Consider the following 15,586-nt stretch of genomic DNA (forward strand, 5'->3'; position numbering starts at 1 on the left):
TAAACTAGGGTTTGACAACTTGTAGTCCAACAATCCAATGCAATTAGGAAATAAAAAAGAATGAATGAACCGGATTCACAATATCATACATCGAAAATCACATAATATAGTCCGTTTTCATTTGATACATTTAGTTTTTGTTTGATATAGCATGTTTTTATATGATATAATCACCTTTTATACAGTCAGTTTTTATATGCTATAGTCAATTTTTTAATATAGTTAGTTTTCGTATGATATAGTCGTTTTTTTCCCGATATATTCAGTTTTTGTATGATAAACTCAATTTCAGCGCACGGTACATTATCAGGAACCCAATTTACCCGAGATGTTAAGAAATTTAACCACATTGCTTTAATTCTTTACTACTTTAACCCATACATTTAACAAATTTAAGCTAGCACTATTTTTATCAGGGAATTTCGTTTCCTCTACTCAAATAAGCAAGAAACGTTTACGTCAGGAGCCTACAGAGCCAAAATGTTCCTGCGGGAAAGGCTATGCTAGGGCGTGTGGTCGACGCGTTGGGAGTACCTATTGATGGAAGAGGGGCTCTAAGCGATCACGAGTGTCAACATGTGTACTCCAATAATCCTGTCATCACAGATTTAGAAATGTGCTAATAATTAAGAACACTGTATGTAGATATAACAATTTTGCTCTTTGAACATTCAACTTATCTGATTCATTTTCTAAACATACCGGATCTACACAAGGGGAATTCAAGTAGAACACCGATTATTTGAATACAAACCAAGTATAACCCAGCTATTCTCAACTCTGTTCCCTGACTACTACACTAGAACTTATGCCCAAAATTTCTTAATGAGTAATCATGTACAAGTGGATCTAACAGAGAGCAAGCAATTCCCTTCTTTAGTCTTCCTGAAATTCTACTTGCTCCATGGATCGTAGCAATAAGCTGTCGAAACTGATAAACCATGGATTCTATGCAGAGATTCCGTGTCTTGAACTGTCTTGAAAGGACCAGGTTACGCGCAATAAGGGTATGTATATCTTTGGCTGTTTTCTGCCAAGCAGCTTTTGCATTGGCCCTCAACACAACCCTGGAAGTTTAATTTCCATAATAGGACAGTCATTAGCAAAACCTGAACCTTGAAAAGTGGACAATCAATCAAATGGACTCTCATCCTTGTTAAACTGTACTAGGCATAAGCTCTTTCTGTCTTCTATTGCGAGTATCTGTATCCGTACTATTGTGCTTCTCTCTCCTACTAGTCCTCATGGATGTTCGTGATAAAGATAGAGGCAAGGTGGTATTGGTGAGTTTAATCACTTCTTCTGTCTCAGATTTAGCAGCAGGTAGAAATTCAGACAATAGTCGCTTTAGCTGGGTGTTCTGGTTCACAATGCGACCCTTGTTCCAATCAGGGAAATCAAACGACGATGATGGTAAATTATCCTTTAAAAACGAAGTAGCCATCTTTGCAACTGGGAAATTTTCTGCGGCAGAGTTCTTCTCCATGTCTCCTCTTCTGCTAGTAGAACAAAGAATAAAAATCATTAAGGCAAAAGAAACTGGATCAAAATTATTTTTTCCCCCCGTCACATGCACTTCCTCTATCCTCCACTCTAAGATAAGTGCAATATTTGTTTTTTCACGGCCTTCAAACAAAAACTTCGATCATTAATCTTTCATTATGTATAGTATAGTATAGTAATTATGTCAAAAATACACATTGAAAGTCTGAAACAAGTCTATAAAGATTCCGCATGAATACATGATGATGTTTTAGAATAAGCAAATGTTGCACTTATTTAAGAAAGGAAGTATGTCTTCTTTGAAATATAAAAAATTGAATAAAGCCAATAATCAACGGTAATATAAGCATAAAACTAGTAAAATGTACTTAAAACAGACAGTATTTCTTATTTCAGCCTCTTCTTCTATAATTCTTAGAAAAAAAAATTCTATATTTAAGGAACAAGAAAACGGAGGATAGTGCATTGCTAATTGCAGTTCAGAATAGTCCAGAAATTCTAAAAGATCCGTCATATATGTTTCTTTTTAAAATTTAACAAGACGCAAGAGATGTTGTAATAATCCTTCAGAAATATCCAGAACAGGGTAAGGGAACTCTGTCTTTCCATTATTTATCAGCTAAATGACAACATGAAGCCCAAATGGTCTATGCTTTATACATACTAAGCTCTATCCGGAGCAGCTCTTTGGTATCATCACAAACCCAAAACGCACAAAAGAGCACTTGGTAATGATATAATTTATCAAGACACAGGCTTCAAATTGCAGTGCGGCATTCATCTTGACAAAATCTTAGGGTTAACAATTCAAATCAGCACTACATCTTGGGTTTTTTTTATAGCCCCCCATACTCCATAACAGCTTGAGTCACTTGTACAAATGAAACAATTTGACTCCAATTACTGTTAAAGGCTGTACACCAAAGACTGATAATAATGAGTGCATTTTTGGTGGTTATGCACTTATTATGTAACCAAATTACATGTTATATGAGTAGGGTGCAGGGGGAATCAAGTGAGAGCAAGATGATTTGCCATCTTGTCTCCCACATTGACGGGAATAGATCGATTCTCATGGGGGGCTCGGGATGGGGGTAGGTGGGTGGGGGGATGTTGTTGCTTCCAGGCTGGGCCAGATCCCTGAGATAGGACTGCCCAGCCCAAGTCCTCATAGCAGATAGGAGAAAAGGTAGGGCGTGGGGGTGAAAGAGGGGGTTGTGTTGCCACATTTGTAATGGACAAAAGAAATTTTCGGTATATAAAGATAGTGACCTATCAAATACAATTACATATTGACCATAATAGGTACATGTACAGTACTTGGCAATTTTCCTTTTTCCAATCATTTCCTTCATTGTGATGATGAGCTTTCTAAATCCTACAGTTCTTTTCTAGTAATTTTATGTAGTTGACAAATTAAAGGTTTAGGGCACTTCACTGATCAAATTTTGGATTTTTGGGAGTTTTATAAAATATTAAAATAAAAAGATGTTGAAAAATGGAAATATAGCAAATAACTCTCATGATCCTATCCTAGCCAATGTTTACGTGTATTTTCACAGACAACATATCATGGGAGCTCTTTTATGAATGTGCAGAAAATCAATCTTCATGTATCAATTTGCTAAATTGGCCCTTAATCTGTCAATTTGGAAGAGCAGTGTGCTAAACTCACTAATGTCAGTGATAATCTGTCAAAAGTACATCAACAATTCCTCGACATATCTGACTTTGTTCCTGGAATATTGGAACCAAATCTTGATATATTTCAGCCCCACAGGCCACATGAGTAAAGAAGATTAGCCTTCTCGATGCTACTCAACAGAACTAGAGTCACGAACTGAGCTAGCTACTCCTGAACTCAGAGATTGATTTAGCCTCAAAATAAGATAAACTCAGAAATCCATTCATAGTATGCACTCATGTTCAGCTTGATGGTTTCGGATGGGAATGAATGTAGATACAAGGGTATTAGTACGTTTTGTGAGTCAATAAAAGAAGACAGTCATCACTGAGTAAGAAGGGGACAGTAAGCAAGGAAAATGAGGAAAACTTACACTACAACAATAGTGGCTACTTTTGGAAGATCTGTCCCGCTCTTGTACATCATTACCATATTATTCAGCCAAACTGACATTGCCACACATACACTGCCAGGCCACATCCTGTACATTGATCACTTTAAGATAAGAAGGGGATAACTCAAAAAAGGTTTAAAGGTTTATTATGATTAAAGCACTTGTTGTACCTATGTACATCAAGAGACCAGACCAGCTTGTTACGACGGAACAATTCGGGGAAAAGTCCCCTTTTTGTTGCTTCATTCAGCACCCTTGCTGCACGCTCCTTCTGGCCAAGCCACCACAGTGCTTCTAAAAGAGTGTTGTAAAACCTCATTCCAAAGGCACAACCTTCAGAATTAAGTTTGTCAAATACATATTCTACCATCTGCCAGTTGGAGTCATCATCAAAATCTCCCTTGATCATCTGAGCGATTACTTGATGAATATTGGAAGTTTTATGATTCAGCATTTCATTCAGCAATTCATATGCATTATTCAACCTGGTTTGGAAGAAGCGCAAGGGGTGAAATACAGTGCAAACTCAGGAGTACAATATGTAGTAGGAATTTCAAATTTGGCACCTGTGCCTCAGTCTATGACTATGTGGAACGCAATGTCAGCATAGAAGTTAACGTAAAATTGAACTTCAGAGAGAAACAGATAGAATGAACAAACAGCAGGTTTAGTATTATGATAGCCACAACCAAAGCAAGACCAAAATCCAGTATAATTCAGTGATCATTTCTCTAAAACCCACTTGAGTTATAACAAAAGGGCAACTGGGTGTAAAGAACAAAATGATTTGACATTTTGGATAACTCTAATCATATAATGCAGCATTTTAACGTTTCAAGCCAAAATTTAACTAATGTAACAATTTTAAGATACATCAGTTGACTTGGAAAATTAACAACAGCAGCAATAAAGAGACTTCACTTTCCAACTCATTATACCCATGCTAAAGACATGCCTATTTTACATTCATTTTTTCAGTAACTGGAGAGCTTTCTCAAAGTCATGTAGCCCATTATAAAGACAATAAGATCTCTTACTTTTAGCAATTGGTCAGGCATGATTTAGCTGAAGTAGACTGAAGGATGTATCTAAACAAGAGTGCGTTAAGCCCAAGTTGATACGTTTCTAGATGGGCATTCTTTAGCTAATCTTCAGATGTGACGTGAACTTTCTTCCAGTCTCTTGGTTCTCCAAAATGAGTATATCTTTCAGATCTCATTATTGAAAGGTTTAGAAGGAATTTCCCAGGCCAGTGATCTGAGCTCTTTTCTGAAGGGAGTACATCAAAGTAGCTTTAAGCACCTTCAGCTATCTTTACTTTACGTCCATGTTCGCTATCTCTGCCAGACAACAGTGCCAGTTTAGCCCATACATTTAACCAAACTGAACAAGGCTCTCCATGGGCAAGCAAAGAGATCAGAAAGGTTTTTTCACTTAAACAGGATGAGGGTCTTGGTATTGGACCCTTCATATTATGAATGAAGGCCTCAAAAGACGAAAGGGGATGTGGAGGTTCACCTACTATATGGAAGTATTGGAAGATGTTACCAAGCTGAAACATGGTGCCGAAAGCCTGAGAGGATAGTTTGGTACATCAAAAAAGTGTCGTCTGCCATCGAAATGATGTACAGAGAAAGAACAATTCAAAGTTTTGATTGTGATTCAAGGAAAGAGAGGATAAAGCTTTTCCCTTAGGCAAAACATTTGATGTGAGGATGAGCTTGCAAGGTCCAAGTTGTCGACCTCTTCAGAATTATCTCACATAAAAATAGGTACTATAGAGAATCTGATCCCTTTATATGGTAGCCAAAGGCATTAAGATAATTACCTCTCTAGTTTCCCATTGACTGAGAACGCGCAACCATTAAGGCTAAAGAAATTTATATTTACAAAGGAAACGATCCTTATGGAGAAGATATGATGTACGATTGCTTGTTAAGAAAGGATACATCTTTTAATCAGGACATTTGTAACTTGCTTGAACGAAGTCATTATTATTAATTCCTCTTTTAATGTTATTTGAGCAAAGCAAAGATTATTTCCCCAAGGAGATGTGCTTTCATGGTGCACAGAAAGCAAAAGAAACCAGCATATTCCAAAGGGGAAAAAAGCTTTGCCCCACAAAAGATTTGACACTATGTCTTTGGCTACTGGATAGCTGAAGCAAAGTCACAACGATACTTTTTCTCCTTTGATTTGTGGATGGATGAAGTGATATTCTTTCCCTACTTCCCAATCCCCCCTTCCCCCTAAAAAGACAAAAAAGGAAAGAAAAAAAGAAAGATCTACAATAGCCTGAGGGACATGATCTCCGACACTCCTTATGTAAATGAAAACACCTGCTATGATGTCTTATCGATGCTCTTGATATAATTTTATCACTTACCCAGGAAAGGGGAGCCAAAAGAAGGGCGAATATGCAATAACCTTGGCATGTTATAGATTGTCTTAGGAATTTTGTCTCTACACTGTACAGGTGTAAAGCAATTCTTGCAGTCTCAGTTGACCAAGTCTAGCACGAAAACTCAGATGTAGATCTAAACTCGAAAGCCTCAAATCAAGAGAAAAAACAAGAAAAACTTCACATATGCATCAGGATTTTTGTTTTCGTAAGTAGTGAAAGGGCTATCGGCTTATTCCTGTTGGAGTGGTTACTTACTGGGCCTTGTTTGCATGCACAAGAACACTCTACTATCACAAATAAAGAACTACAAAAAGTTTATTGAACTATTTAAATTTAGACACTTATGCTCCAAATGTCATACATTGAGAACCTCAAACATACCATGTTCACTATCTAGGCTACATGACTGTAACATATAGTCTAAGGATTTTTTCCCTACACTCCAATGTTTTCATCCAAGATACATATGAAATAGAGCTATAATATTATCATTTCTTTCTATATCTTTCAGGACCTTCAACTCTCACTTAGCTCTTTTGAACTACAATCTATTTGCAGGACCAATTGCTTCATACAATCTTATGTCTCTTTATTTAGATCCATCATCGACAAAAGATGGTTGAATCAAACGAATGTGGTCACCAGCAGCGAAACAAAAAGACGGACACAGTCATGACTCATGTGCATGTAGCAGTCCTATTTTGTGGCAGTGGCTTGTAATGGAACAATCATGGTTAATACAATGTGAATTTTTTTCCAAAAAGAAGTTTTGGATATTTACCTGATATGTGCATTTATTAGGCTAAGAGATATTCTTTCAATATAATATGACCATTGACCAAACCCCGATGAATCAATCATATAGATCAAACAAAAATAGTTAAGTCCTTGGTGGATAAATAATTATTTAGAACAATATGTTTCATTGATTACATAATTATTAGTAAAGTATCTTTTTTATATAGAATTTAATAAAAATAGCAATCCTAATCAATCAATCATATAAATCAAACAAAAATGCCGTATCTTAATATAAACATTGACACAACTTGTACATTTAACACCTTGAATGCCCTTTGCGTATTCTTCTTTATTCTTTGATATGTGCATATTTAGATCTGATGCGGTGTATGTTTTTCCACACTTTTTATTTTTTTTTTGCCTAATTTTAGTAAGAACGAACGTAATTGGAAAAAGAAGTTCTACCACGACAAGTCACGATCACGCAAAAGATTACACAGTGAAAATCAAAACGACAAATCCGAATTTGTTACAGCATGGCTATCTTGCAACAGAAAAAATCCCAGTTTGAGTTCCACGATGTCACTTGAACGATAGAACATTATGCGTGGAACAAAGAACCTAACACATAGTTCACTGGTGTTTAAGAGGGTTAGGCAATACTTTGTTATCGAAGTAATAAAAATTTCCAAGAGTAAAAATGATTGGTTATCTCAGGTATATCTGCAGGATGTTCGGTGGATTTCCTCTGCGTTTCTGGTGACAATTATCTTCATACAACTCCTACTTCATGCTATCTAAAACCTTAATACTTAAAGAGTTCACGTAGTACTGGACTAGTGGTCAAAGTTTCAAGTATAGGCCTAGACAAGAGACATGATTACCTATAAAAGGGGGGGGGGGGAATTTCACGTTGCAGATGTTCCTCTTCCGCAGTAAGCTTGACAACCACTTGAACCAATAAATTCTAGTTTGACCATCCAAGCAGTGAACGGTTGCACTGTAGCCTTAAACATGACACATTCCCCTTGTTCCTCTTACTCAAAGAGCTACATTATCGTTTAGAAGTTAAGAGGTTTGAACCCCAAAAAAGCCTAGATTTAGCATTTGACCTTTTCAAATCATTTGCACACAACTAATGATTTTAAATAATTTAACCTATTCCTAGCAATATATGTAGATGAATTTTGCATTTGTTATAACAATATACTATCCAAATCATTTTGGGACTAAAGCTTTGTTGTTGTTGTTGTTGTATTATAGATATACTATGCCTTATACCATAATATTGAAATATACTTCCTCCATTCTGAAATAAGTGAAACACTTCTCTCAAAAAATTCTCACATAAAAGAGAGAAGTGTTTCACTTATTTCAAAAGGGGGGAAGTATTGATACCACATTAAATAGAATTCTACATCAGATACATCTTGCATAATGTGTATCCAAATTCCACTCACAAGTTATTGGTTCAATTGTATATCCAAGTTCTAGATAAGTTCAGCAGTCAAGTTGTCGTCAAGCCTATTACGAATCTCACATCAAGTAGGTCGATTCAGCAGTCAAACTGTCATCAAAAAAATCTCCCATCAAGGAAACCCACAAATTCATATTTGTCTTAAATGTGGTAGAAGAATACATGAGTAATGAACTCCAAAAGATGTCCGCTCCCAGTCTCTGTAAGCAGCATATTAATTTTAGAAACCAGAATGGGTTACTTAAGTTGATCTAGCAAGCTAACAAGGACCTATCTGACTTTGGGCAAGAAGCTCACTGGTAGGCCAGGAGATAGCTCTTTGGAGGGTAAATATCAAGTTCACAATCTGAAAACAAATATTCCCGTCCCTACTGATGACCATACCAACTTCCTAGAAAGACAGAGCTCGAAGCCAAGTCACCAACCAACATAACTATAACCTAAAAGTTTGTATGATGAAGAGGAATTCAAAAAGCCATGTAAGAAGCACATCATTTCTCATCTCACTACCTAAAGGCTTGCTGGTATTTCCTAGAATTTCTGTAAATATGACAGTTACCAAAACCACTGAATGTTTTTGAAGAAATACAAAAAACGATGTTTCGGGAATATCCACTGGAGCTGTAGCTACGTCTAGGCCAGCTACTTAAAGAGATGGCCATCTCCTATAGATAATAACTAAGCCTCTTCAAGTGTAAATCAATACAGTGTGCAGATACATATCTGTAATTACATGGACATTGTCTAGTAGGGATGCTTACATTACCATCTAAATAAAATCGATGTCAGCAATTTCTATGAGACTTATTTACTTCAGCAGCAAAAGAATATGAAGAGAATGACAACAAAGAAAAATACCTGTCAGTTTTTGCATAGACTGCAAGCATCATGCAGTAACACATCACACTCGGTAGTATTCCTAAAGCTTTTATTTCCTGAAACTGCTCCTCGGCCTCTTCAACAAGCCCAGCAAAACAATAGACACTTAAGACTGCCTCAAGTGTCTGCTCATCAGGGTCACATCCTGCATTTTCCATCTCAACATAAGCATTTATAGCATCATCAAACTGACCTCCCTGTCTAAAACCTTCAATGACCCCGTTGAATGAATCCCTGTTCCTAGGTATGCCAGAATCATTCATCCTGGTCAAGATTGCTTCAACCTCCTTATAAAGTCCACCTCTTGCATATGTGTGAATCAAAGAATTATAGGTTTCCACACTAGGCCTGCTTCCCACCTCATTCATAGTGTTAAAAGCGACAAGAGCTTCCTCATACAATCCAGCTTGTCCATAAGCATCAATAACTCCAGTGTATGCCTTAGGACTCGGCACCAAGCCTTTCTCATTCATATGTGATAAAATCTCTTTTGCATCCTGATACAACCCTCCTTTACCACAAGCAAAGACCAACCCTTCATAGGTTTCCATATTCGGGTTAACATTTTCCTCCACCATATCATGAAATAAAGTCACCACTTCCTTAAAATATCCACCCTCACCAAAAACCTGTATAAGTATATTGTAAGTGGCAGCGTCTGGCTCAGTATTGCTTACTTTCATCTCAAGGAAAAGCTCTCGAACATCGTCATACCTCCCCTTGCCACCATACAGATTCAACAAAATACTATATGTACTAGCATTCGGCATGCAACCTGCTTCCTGCATCTGCCTAAACACCCCCATAGCCTCTTTAATAGATCCTTCCTGTGCATAAGCTTCCAATAACACATTATACGACGATATATCTGGCAACTTACCACTCAATTCCATCTCCTTCAAAAGATCAGTGACCTTTCCAAGCTTATCCAACTTGCCAAACGTCTCAACAACATAGCTATACGTCGTTATATCAGGCAAAACCCCGCTCTCATTCATAGTTCTAAAGACCATCTCAGCCTCATCACCAAGCCCTCTACTAGCACAAGCGCTAAGCAGCGTGTTATAAGTCACAATATCAGGTTGAATCCCTTCATGTCTCATCTCAGCAAACAACCCCAACAATTCCTCCCAATCCAACCCACCTCTAGCACAGGAATTAATCACAGTATTATAAGTCAATATATTAGGAGCCACCCTCTCTTTCTTCATCCTATTCAACAACTCAAGGGCAGTCTCATACTGACCATTCCTACCATACGAATTAATCAAAGCAGTGTAAGAGAACACGCTACGAGGGATACTATGTACCTGCATTTCATCAAACACCTCATGGCATTTCTCAAGCAACCCTTCTCTACCCAACACCCCAATGATAATAGTGTATATATGTTCATTAGGTTTGCACCAAACTTGGCGCTGCATATATTTAAACAACCTTAAGGACCTCTGCCAATCCCCTCTTTGAGCAAATTCCTTAAAAACCAAAGCAAAATCATTAAGAGATAGCTTGTTTTTAAAGGCATCAAGACATCTAGCAATAGAACCTCTAGGTGGGAGACTACTTAACTTGTTAATTAAGGTTTCAACATCATAACTATACTTACCCTTTTCAACTATGATTGATGGGTTGCCCAAAATTAGGTCTTTGGGTTTAGCTTTGGACCTAAAATTAGAGGAGAGAGAGTGGGATTTTGAGAAAAAAGGGAACTTTTGTAGATTAAAGGAATTAGGAGGGAAATTGGGAAGTGGGTTTGGTTTAGGAGAGAAAAAAGATTGAGATGAGAGAGAAAGGGAGAAATTAAGGGTTTTTAGCATATTGGGTGGAGATGAATTTGCATCAGAAATGGGGAAATTGGGGTAAAATAATTAGGGTTTTTCTGGGTTTTAAGGTAGATTGATTTGAAATTGAAGTTACAGAGAAAAAAAAAGAAGAATTTTGGGGATGAAGATGAAGGAGGGAATTTGCAGAGGGAAGATACTTTTGGATAACGAAGACCGTTGCAATTTTTTTTCTTTTTCATTTTCTTTTTCTTTATTGAGAGGATGAAGCCCGCCCATTTGTTCTGTTTACTGTGACTAGGAAAATTAAGGTAGTTAACCTGACATTTTATGGTTTTAGCTATAATCATAAGTTAGTTAACAGAAGCACAACTGAACAACTACTTAGTTAACTAGATATAAACATTATATTGATTTCGAAAGTTGATAGTTTGGAGTTTGGACTGGTTAGATTTTAATTATACTTGAATAAAAGAATTTTAGTTATTCAATTACAATCAATTTTTTGAATATTCAATCATCATATACCCCCTGTGTTTTAATGTGTTTACTTAAATAATCCCTCCATATTATGTTTACCCCGTGTTGAAGTAACCAACAACATGTAAATCGTCATAAAACTTATGGTTTTGGGGACGACATTACTAAAAGAAATAGTTCTATAATTATGATTGGCACCCATGCAAAGCAAGATTAATAATTGTCTTTGGAAAAATATAAGTTTCTAAACATTATATGAGCATGATGCCAGTAGTTTCTTCCTAGTTTCTTTCTTTCTGGCTGAAGAAAATGAGCATGGTACCAGTAACATGTTCATTTAAATACTTTTTCAATATTTAATGAAGATGAAGTGATCAATATTCATTATTATATTTTTTTTTTTTAATGTGGAAATAACATAGACATATTTGATGCCGATACAAACACATAAACTTCATTATAAAAAAAAATTAAAAAACTTTATCAAAAATACATTGAGTAACATGAATATATTGGGATTTGATTTGGGTTAGCCTGCAATTGATATCTCTTGAAGTGTCATTATCAAGAGAAATTGTTCCAATAAACTTTCTTTTAATAAGAAATTTAAATTGGAATTTATGTTGGTCATTACCATCGTTAAGGTCCCGTTCTTTTGGATTAGGAGAAACTAAGCTGAACTGAATGGAACTGGGAGCAACTGAACTAGTGAGAGTAATTATACTGCATTCAATTGAAACTAAACTGAACTAAGTGAAAACAAGTCCAAAAGAATATGACTCAAAGTTCATATAAAAGGTAAACTAAGGGTGCGTTCTGTTCAACTTAAAAAATTAAGTTTCAGGTCCAATAAGTTCAGATAAGTTGCAATAAGGTCTAATAAGGGCAATAACTTCCAATAAGGTCTAATAAGGTCCAATAAGTTCCAATCAGGTGCAATAAGTTCCAATCAGGTGCAATAAGTTCCAATCAGGTCTAATAAGGTCCAATAAGTTCCAATCAGGTCTAATAAGGTCCAATAAGGTCCAAATAGTCAATGTTTAATAAACATTTGTATTATTGTCCATTATTTTGTTATTCATAATTTCATATCACTATTAGCTGATTATGTTATTATTAGAATTTTAATTAAAGTACCACAATGATTATATGTATTATACTTGTATTAGTGTCTATTATTATTATTATATTTGTATTATGCCTATTATTTTATTATTTTTTATATTATGTCTATTATTTTATTATTCATATTACTATTAGCTGATTATGTTATTATTAGAATTTTTTATTAAAGTACCACAATGTATATTATTATACTTTTATTATTGTTTATTATTTGATTATTCATATTGTTATTAAATAATATTATAATCATGGTTAAATAATTAAGGTTAACAATAATAATAATAATTATAATTACAATATTTTGCAATAATAATTAGAATTACATTATTTTATTATTTATTTGTATTATGTCTATTATTTTATTATTTATTTGTATTATGTCTATTATTTTATTATTCATATTAAATTTTTTGCTTTTCTATTAGTGTTTTATTTTAAAATCAAAATAAGACTATTAGATATATTAGTGGTGAAAGTTATGTATAGGCAAATATATAAATAGTAATTTTTTTTTGTTAAATTAATTATCATGAGAGATAATTAATAATCATTATTTTTTAAAGGACGAATTATAATAATTATTACTCCATAAAAAATTTTGAGGGTAGTATTTACGTTAGTGGTAATATTTATGTTATTAATGATCATTTTTTTTGTCTAATAAGGTCAAATAAGTTTCAATCAGGTCCAATAAGGTCTAATAAGTTTCAATCAGGTCCAATAAGGTCTAATAAGTTTCAATCAGGGCCAATAAGGTCTAATAAGTTTCAATAAGGTCAATAAGTTCCAATAAGGTCCAATAAGTTCCAATCAGGTTCAATCAGGTCCAATAAGTTGAATCAGGTCCAATCAGGTTTAATAAGTTCAGTTCAGGTTCAATAAGTTCAGTTCAGATAAGGTCCAATAAGTTCAGGGCCAATAAGTTGAATAGAACGCACCCTAATTTTACAAAAGCTAGATTTTAAGTGTTAATAATATCTCCATTCCTAAATAATAGTTACACTTACACTTTTCCAGCATGTCGATGCACTGCTTTGAGCCTTTATATCTCTAATTTTGTATTTGTGAAAAATATAAAAAAATCAATACTATAAAAGTACATATCGAGAGACGAGACGAATCAAACAAAATCCCACATTCTCTTAACCATAAATCACAGATGATAGTCAAAGTCCAAAGGGAAACTTATGATTAGCGTCAAATAAAAGTAAAAACATAACTATTAAAAAGGAATAAAGGTAGTACTTAATAGGATATCCTCACCAAAAAAGAAAAAAAATGTTAGCAGGAAAAAAGCAAAGCATAGTATTCTATTGCCCATGGGTTTTGGAGGCATCCCGTTGTTCAGACCAATACTTCTTTTTGATAGCCTTGTATTTCTAACTCACCAATCTCACTTTTCATCTCTTTTCAATTTTCATAACTAACATCACACTCCAAAGCATGATAAAATTGAAGATCTTAGATAGAAGAGTAATTTAAGCCAAATTTGAGCCTTTCTATTATCGTCTTTGTCAATCACGATAATAAATTTAGCTTGCTCCTACATTTTTCAAACATCTTTTGTCAGAATTTTTATGGAGAATTTTTTTTTTTTTTGAGGGAAACCCAAGAAGGGGGGTCATATTATATCAGCCATAGCAAAAGAAACAACAAAGTTAGGAACATCATCCACCCAAATACGTTTGCCAAACTCCTAAGGTTGGAGATGGGCTAACATATGAGCAACCTTATTCCTCGAACGTTTAACAAAACACCAAGCAACATTATTAAAAGAACTAGCTAACGCTAAAATATCCTCAATAATTAAATTGAAATCACTAGACCCCCCTTTGACACTCCTCAAAGCTTGGATAGCTAAGAGACTGTCGCTTTCAACGTCAATATATTGATAGCCTAACTCCAGCGCCACCTTCAAGCCATAGTAGATGGCCTTTGCTTCAGCTATGCGAGGTTCCCACGCCACTTGGAATTGATGCGTTCCTGCAGCCAGCACCGTGCCATTTGCGTCCCTACAAATAACCCCAAGCCCACTCCCCCAAGATGCCAAGCAACCTGCATCGACATTCACCTTCACCCTCGTTTCAGCAGGCTTCGACCACGAGACAGGATGAGGCGAGAGGATTGAATCTGCCGCCGAGAGTGGGGGGCTTGCATCCATCGTCTCTCGACTAATCCTCAAAGCATAGGTGAGTGTTTCCGTAGGGACACCTCCAGTATTCTCCACCAGAAATTTACAGCGGGCTCCCCAAATTACCCATGCAGTGGTCAAAACCGTGCCCATCTCATCTTCTTCCATCTTCTCAAAGCACCACCCCCACCAGTCACCAACCGAACCCTTTTATGTAGAATTTTTTATGCTTAATGAAACAACCATACGCGTGGTATATAGAATAGACGAAATTGATTTTGAAAGCATACTTATTCAATTGCAAGAACACAAAACACTTTTGACATGAATTGTTTAATTCCACTATTTTGAGATTCAAAATAGCTAAATCCTTTTATTATGCTCTGAGTTGCATTAAATTTAATAACTTGGCGGTTCCCATAAGCAAATGACTCTAACTTTGATATTCCAAGAATCTCTCATAGGTGTAATATCTTCAAAGAAAACGCTTGATCCATATCCGTAAAATAAAGAAAGCTAGAAAGCTAATACATATCATTTATTATTTGAGATACAGTAAAATAAAAAATGAAAGTTATTATATTTTCTGTAAACTAAAAGAGGGAAGGAAAGTCATGAGATCGAAATCTATACAATGCATTTACTATTTTCGCATAAAAAAAAGGAAGGAAAGTTATTAAGAGTAAGAAAGTACTTCTTTAATTACAATGTTTTACATATATGAATGAAACACTCTTATGTACACTTCACTTTTCAATTTGACAAGAACCTCTCCTATTAATTTCCCTAAAAAAAACCTCTCCTCTTAATAACTACACTAGTATTTGGGTTCGGGCGTTGCTCCGTGTTGGTACTGTTTTACAAATTTGATATGTATTTTTTTTCACTCCCATTAAAATATATTAAAGAAAACTCAACATTTAAAAGGTACAAATATAATAATGTGGACACTTAAAACATGATTAAAAGTTGGTTGAGTTGGTAATT

At 35.2% G+C, this 15,586-nt stretch overlaps 2 protein-coding genes across 3 annotated transcripts; both read right to left on the bottom strand.

Annotated features, from left to right (window-relative positions):
* Positions 1 to 620: 620 nt before the first annotated feature.
* Positions 621 to 11,164, bottom strand: LOC104894173 (pentatricopeptide repeat-containing protein At1g74850, chloroplastic). Of its 2 annotated transcripts, none has more exons than XM_010680349.4 (4): positions 9,062 to 11,164; positions 3,752 to 4,066; positions 3,561 to 3,668; positions 621 to 1,499 (listed from the first exon to the last, which is right to left on the bottom strand). In XM_010680349.4, the coding sequence occupies exons 1-4, from the start codon at positions 10,897 to 10,899 to the stop codon at positions 1,157 to 1,159; spliced, it is 2,604 nt and encodes an 867-aa protein (XP_010678651.2). In that variant the 5' UTR covers positions 10,900 to 11,164; the 3' UTR covers positions 621 to 1,156. The 2 variants fall into 2 exon arrangements, with proteins under 2 accessions (XP_010678651.2, XP_010678652.2); XM_010680350.4 differs by having other exon boundaries at positions 621 to 1,496; positions 9,062 to 11,163.
* Positions 11,165 to 14,164: 3,000 nt separating this feature from the next.
* LOC125497659 (uncharacterized) lies at positions 14,165 to 14,767 on the bottom strand. Its single transcript, XM_048645300.1, has one exon. It carries the CDS (start codon positions 14,765 to 14,767, stop codon positions 14,165 to 14,167), a length of 603 nt encoding a protein of 200 aa, XP_048501257.1.
* Positions 14,768 to 15,586: the final 819 nt, after the last annotated feature.

Source organism: Beta vulgaris, chromosome 5, assembly GCF_026745355.1.
Source record: "Beta vulgaris subsp. vulgaris cultivar EL10 chromosome 5, EL10.2, whole genome shotgun sequence".
Lineage (NCBI taxonomy): Eukaryota > Viridiplantae > Streptophyta > Magnoliopsida > Caryophyllales > Amaranthaceae > Beta > Beta vulgaris.

Excerpts from the sequence above, each read along its gene's own strand:
- LOC104894173 (XM_010680349.4), bottom strand. The coding sequence starts at position 10,899 with ATGCTAAAAACCCTTAATTTCTCCCTTTCTCTCTCATCTCAATCTTTT. Across the intron at positions 4,067-9,061 it reads GTCTATGCAAAAACTGACAG|GTTGAATAATGCATATGAAT; the intron begins GTATTTTTCTTT and ends CTTCCAAACCAG. Across the intron at positions 1,500-3,560 it reads GTAGCCACTATTGTTGTAGT|CAGAAGAGGAGACATGGAGA; the intron begins GTAAGTTTTCCT and ends TTGTTCTACTAG.
- LOC125497659 (XM_048645300.1), bottom strand. The coding sequence starts at position 14,767 with ATGGAAGAAGATGAGATGGGCACGGTTTTGACCACTGCATGGGTAATT.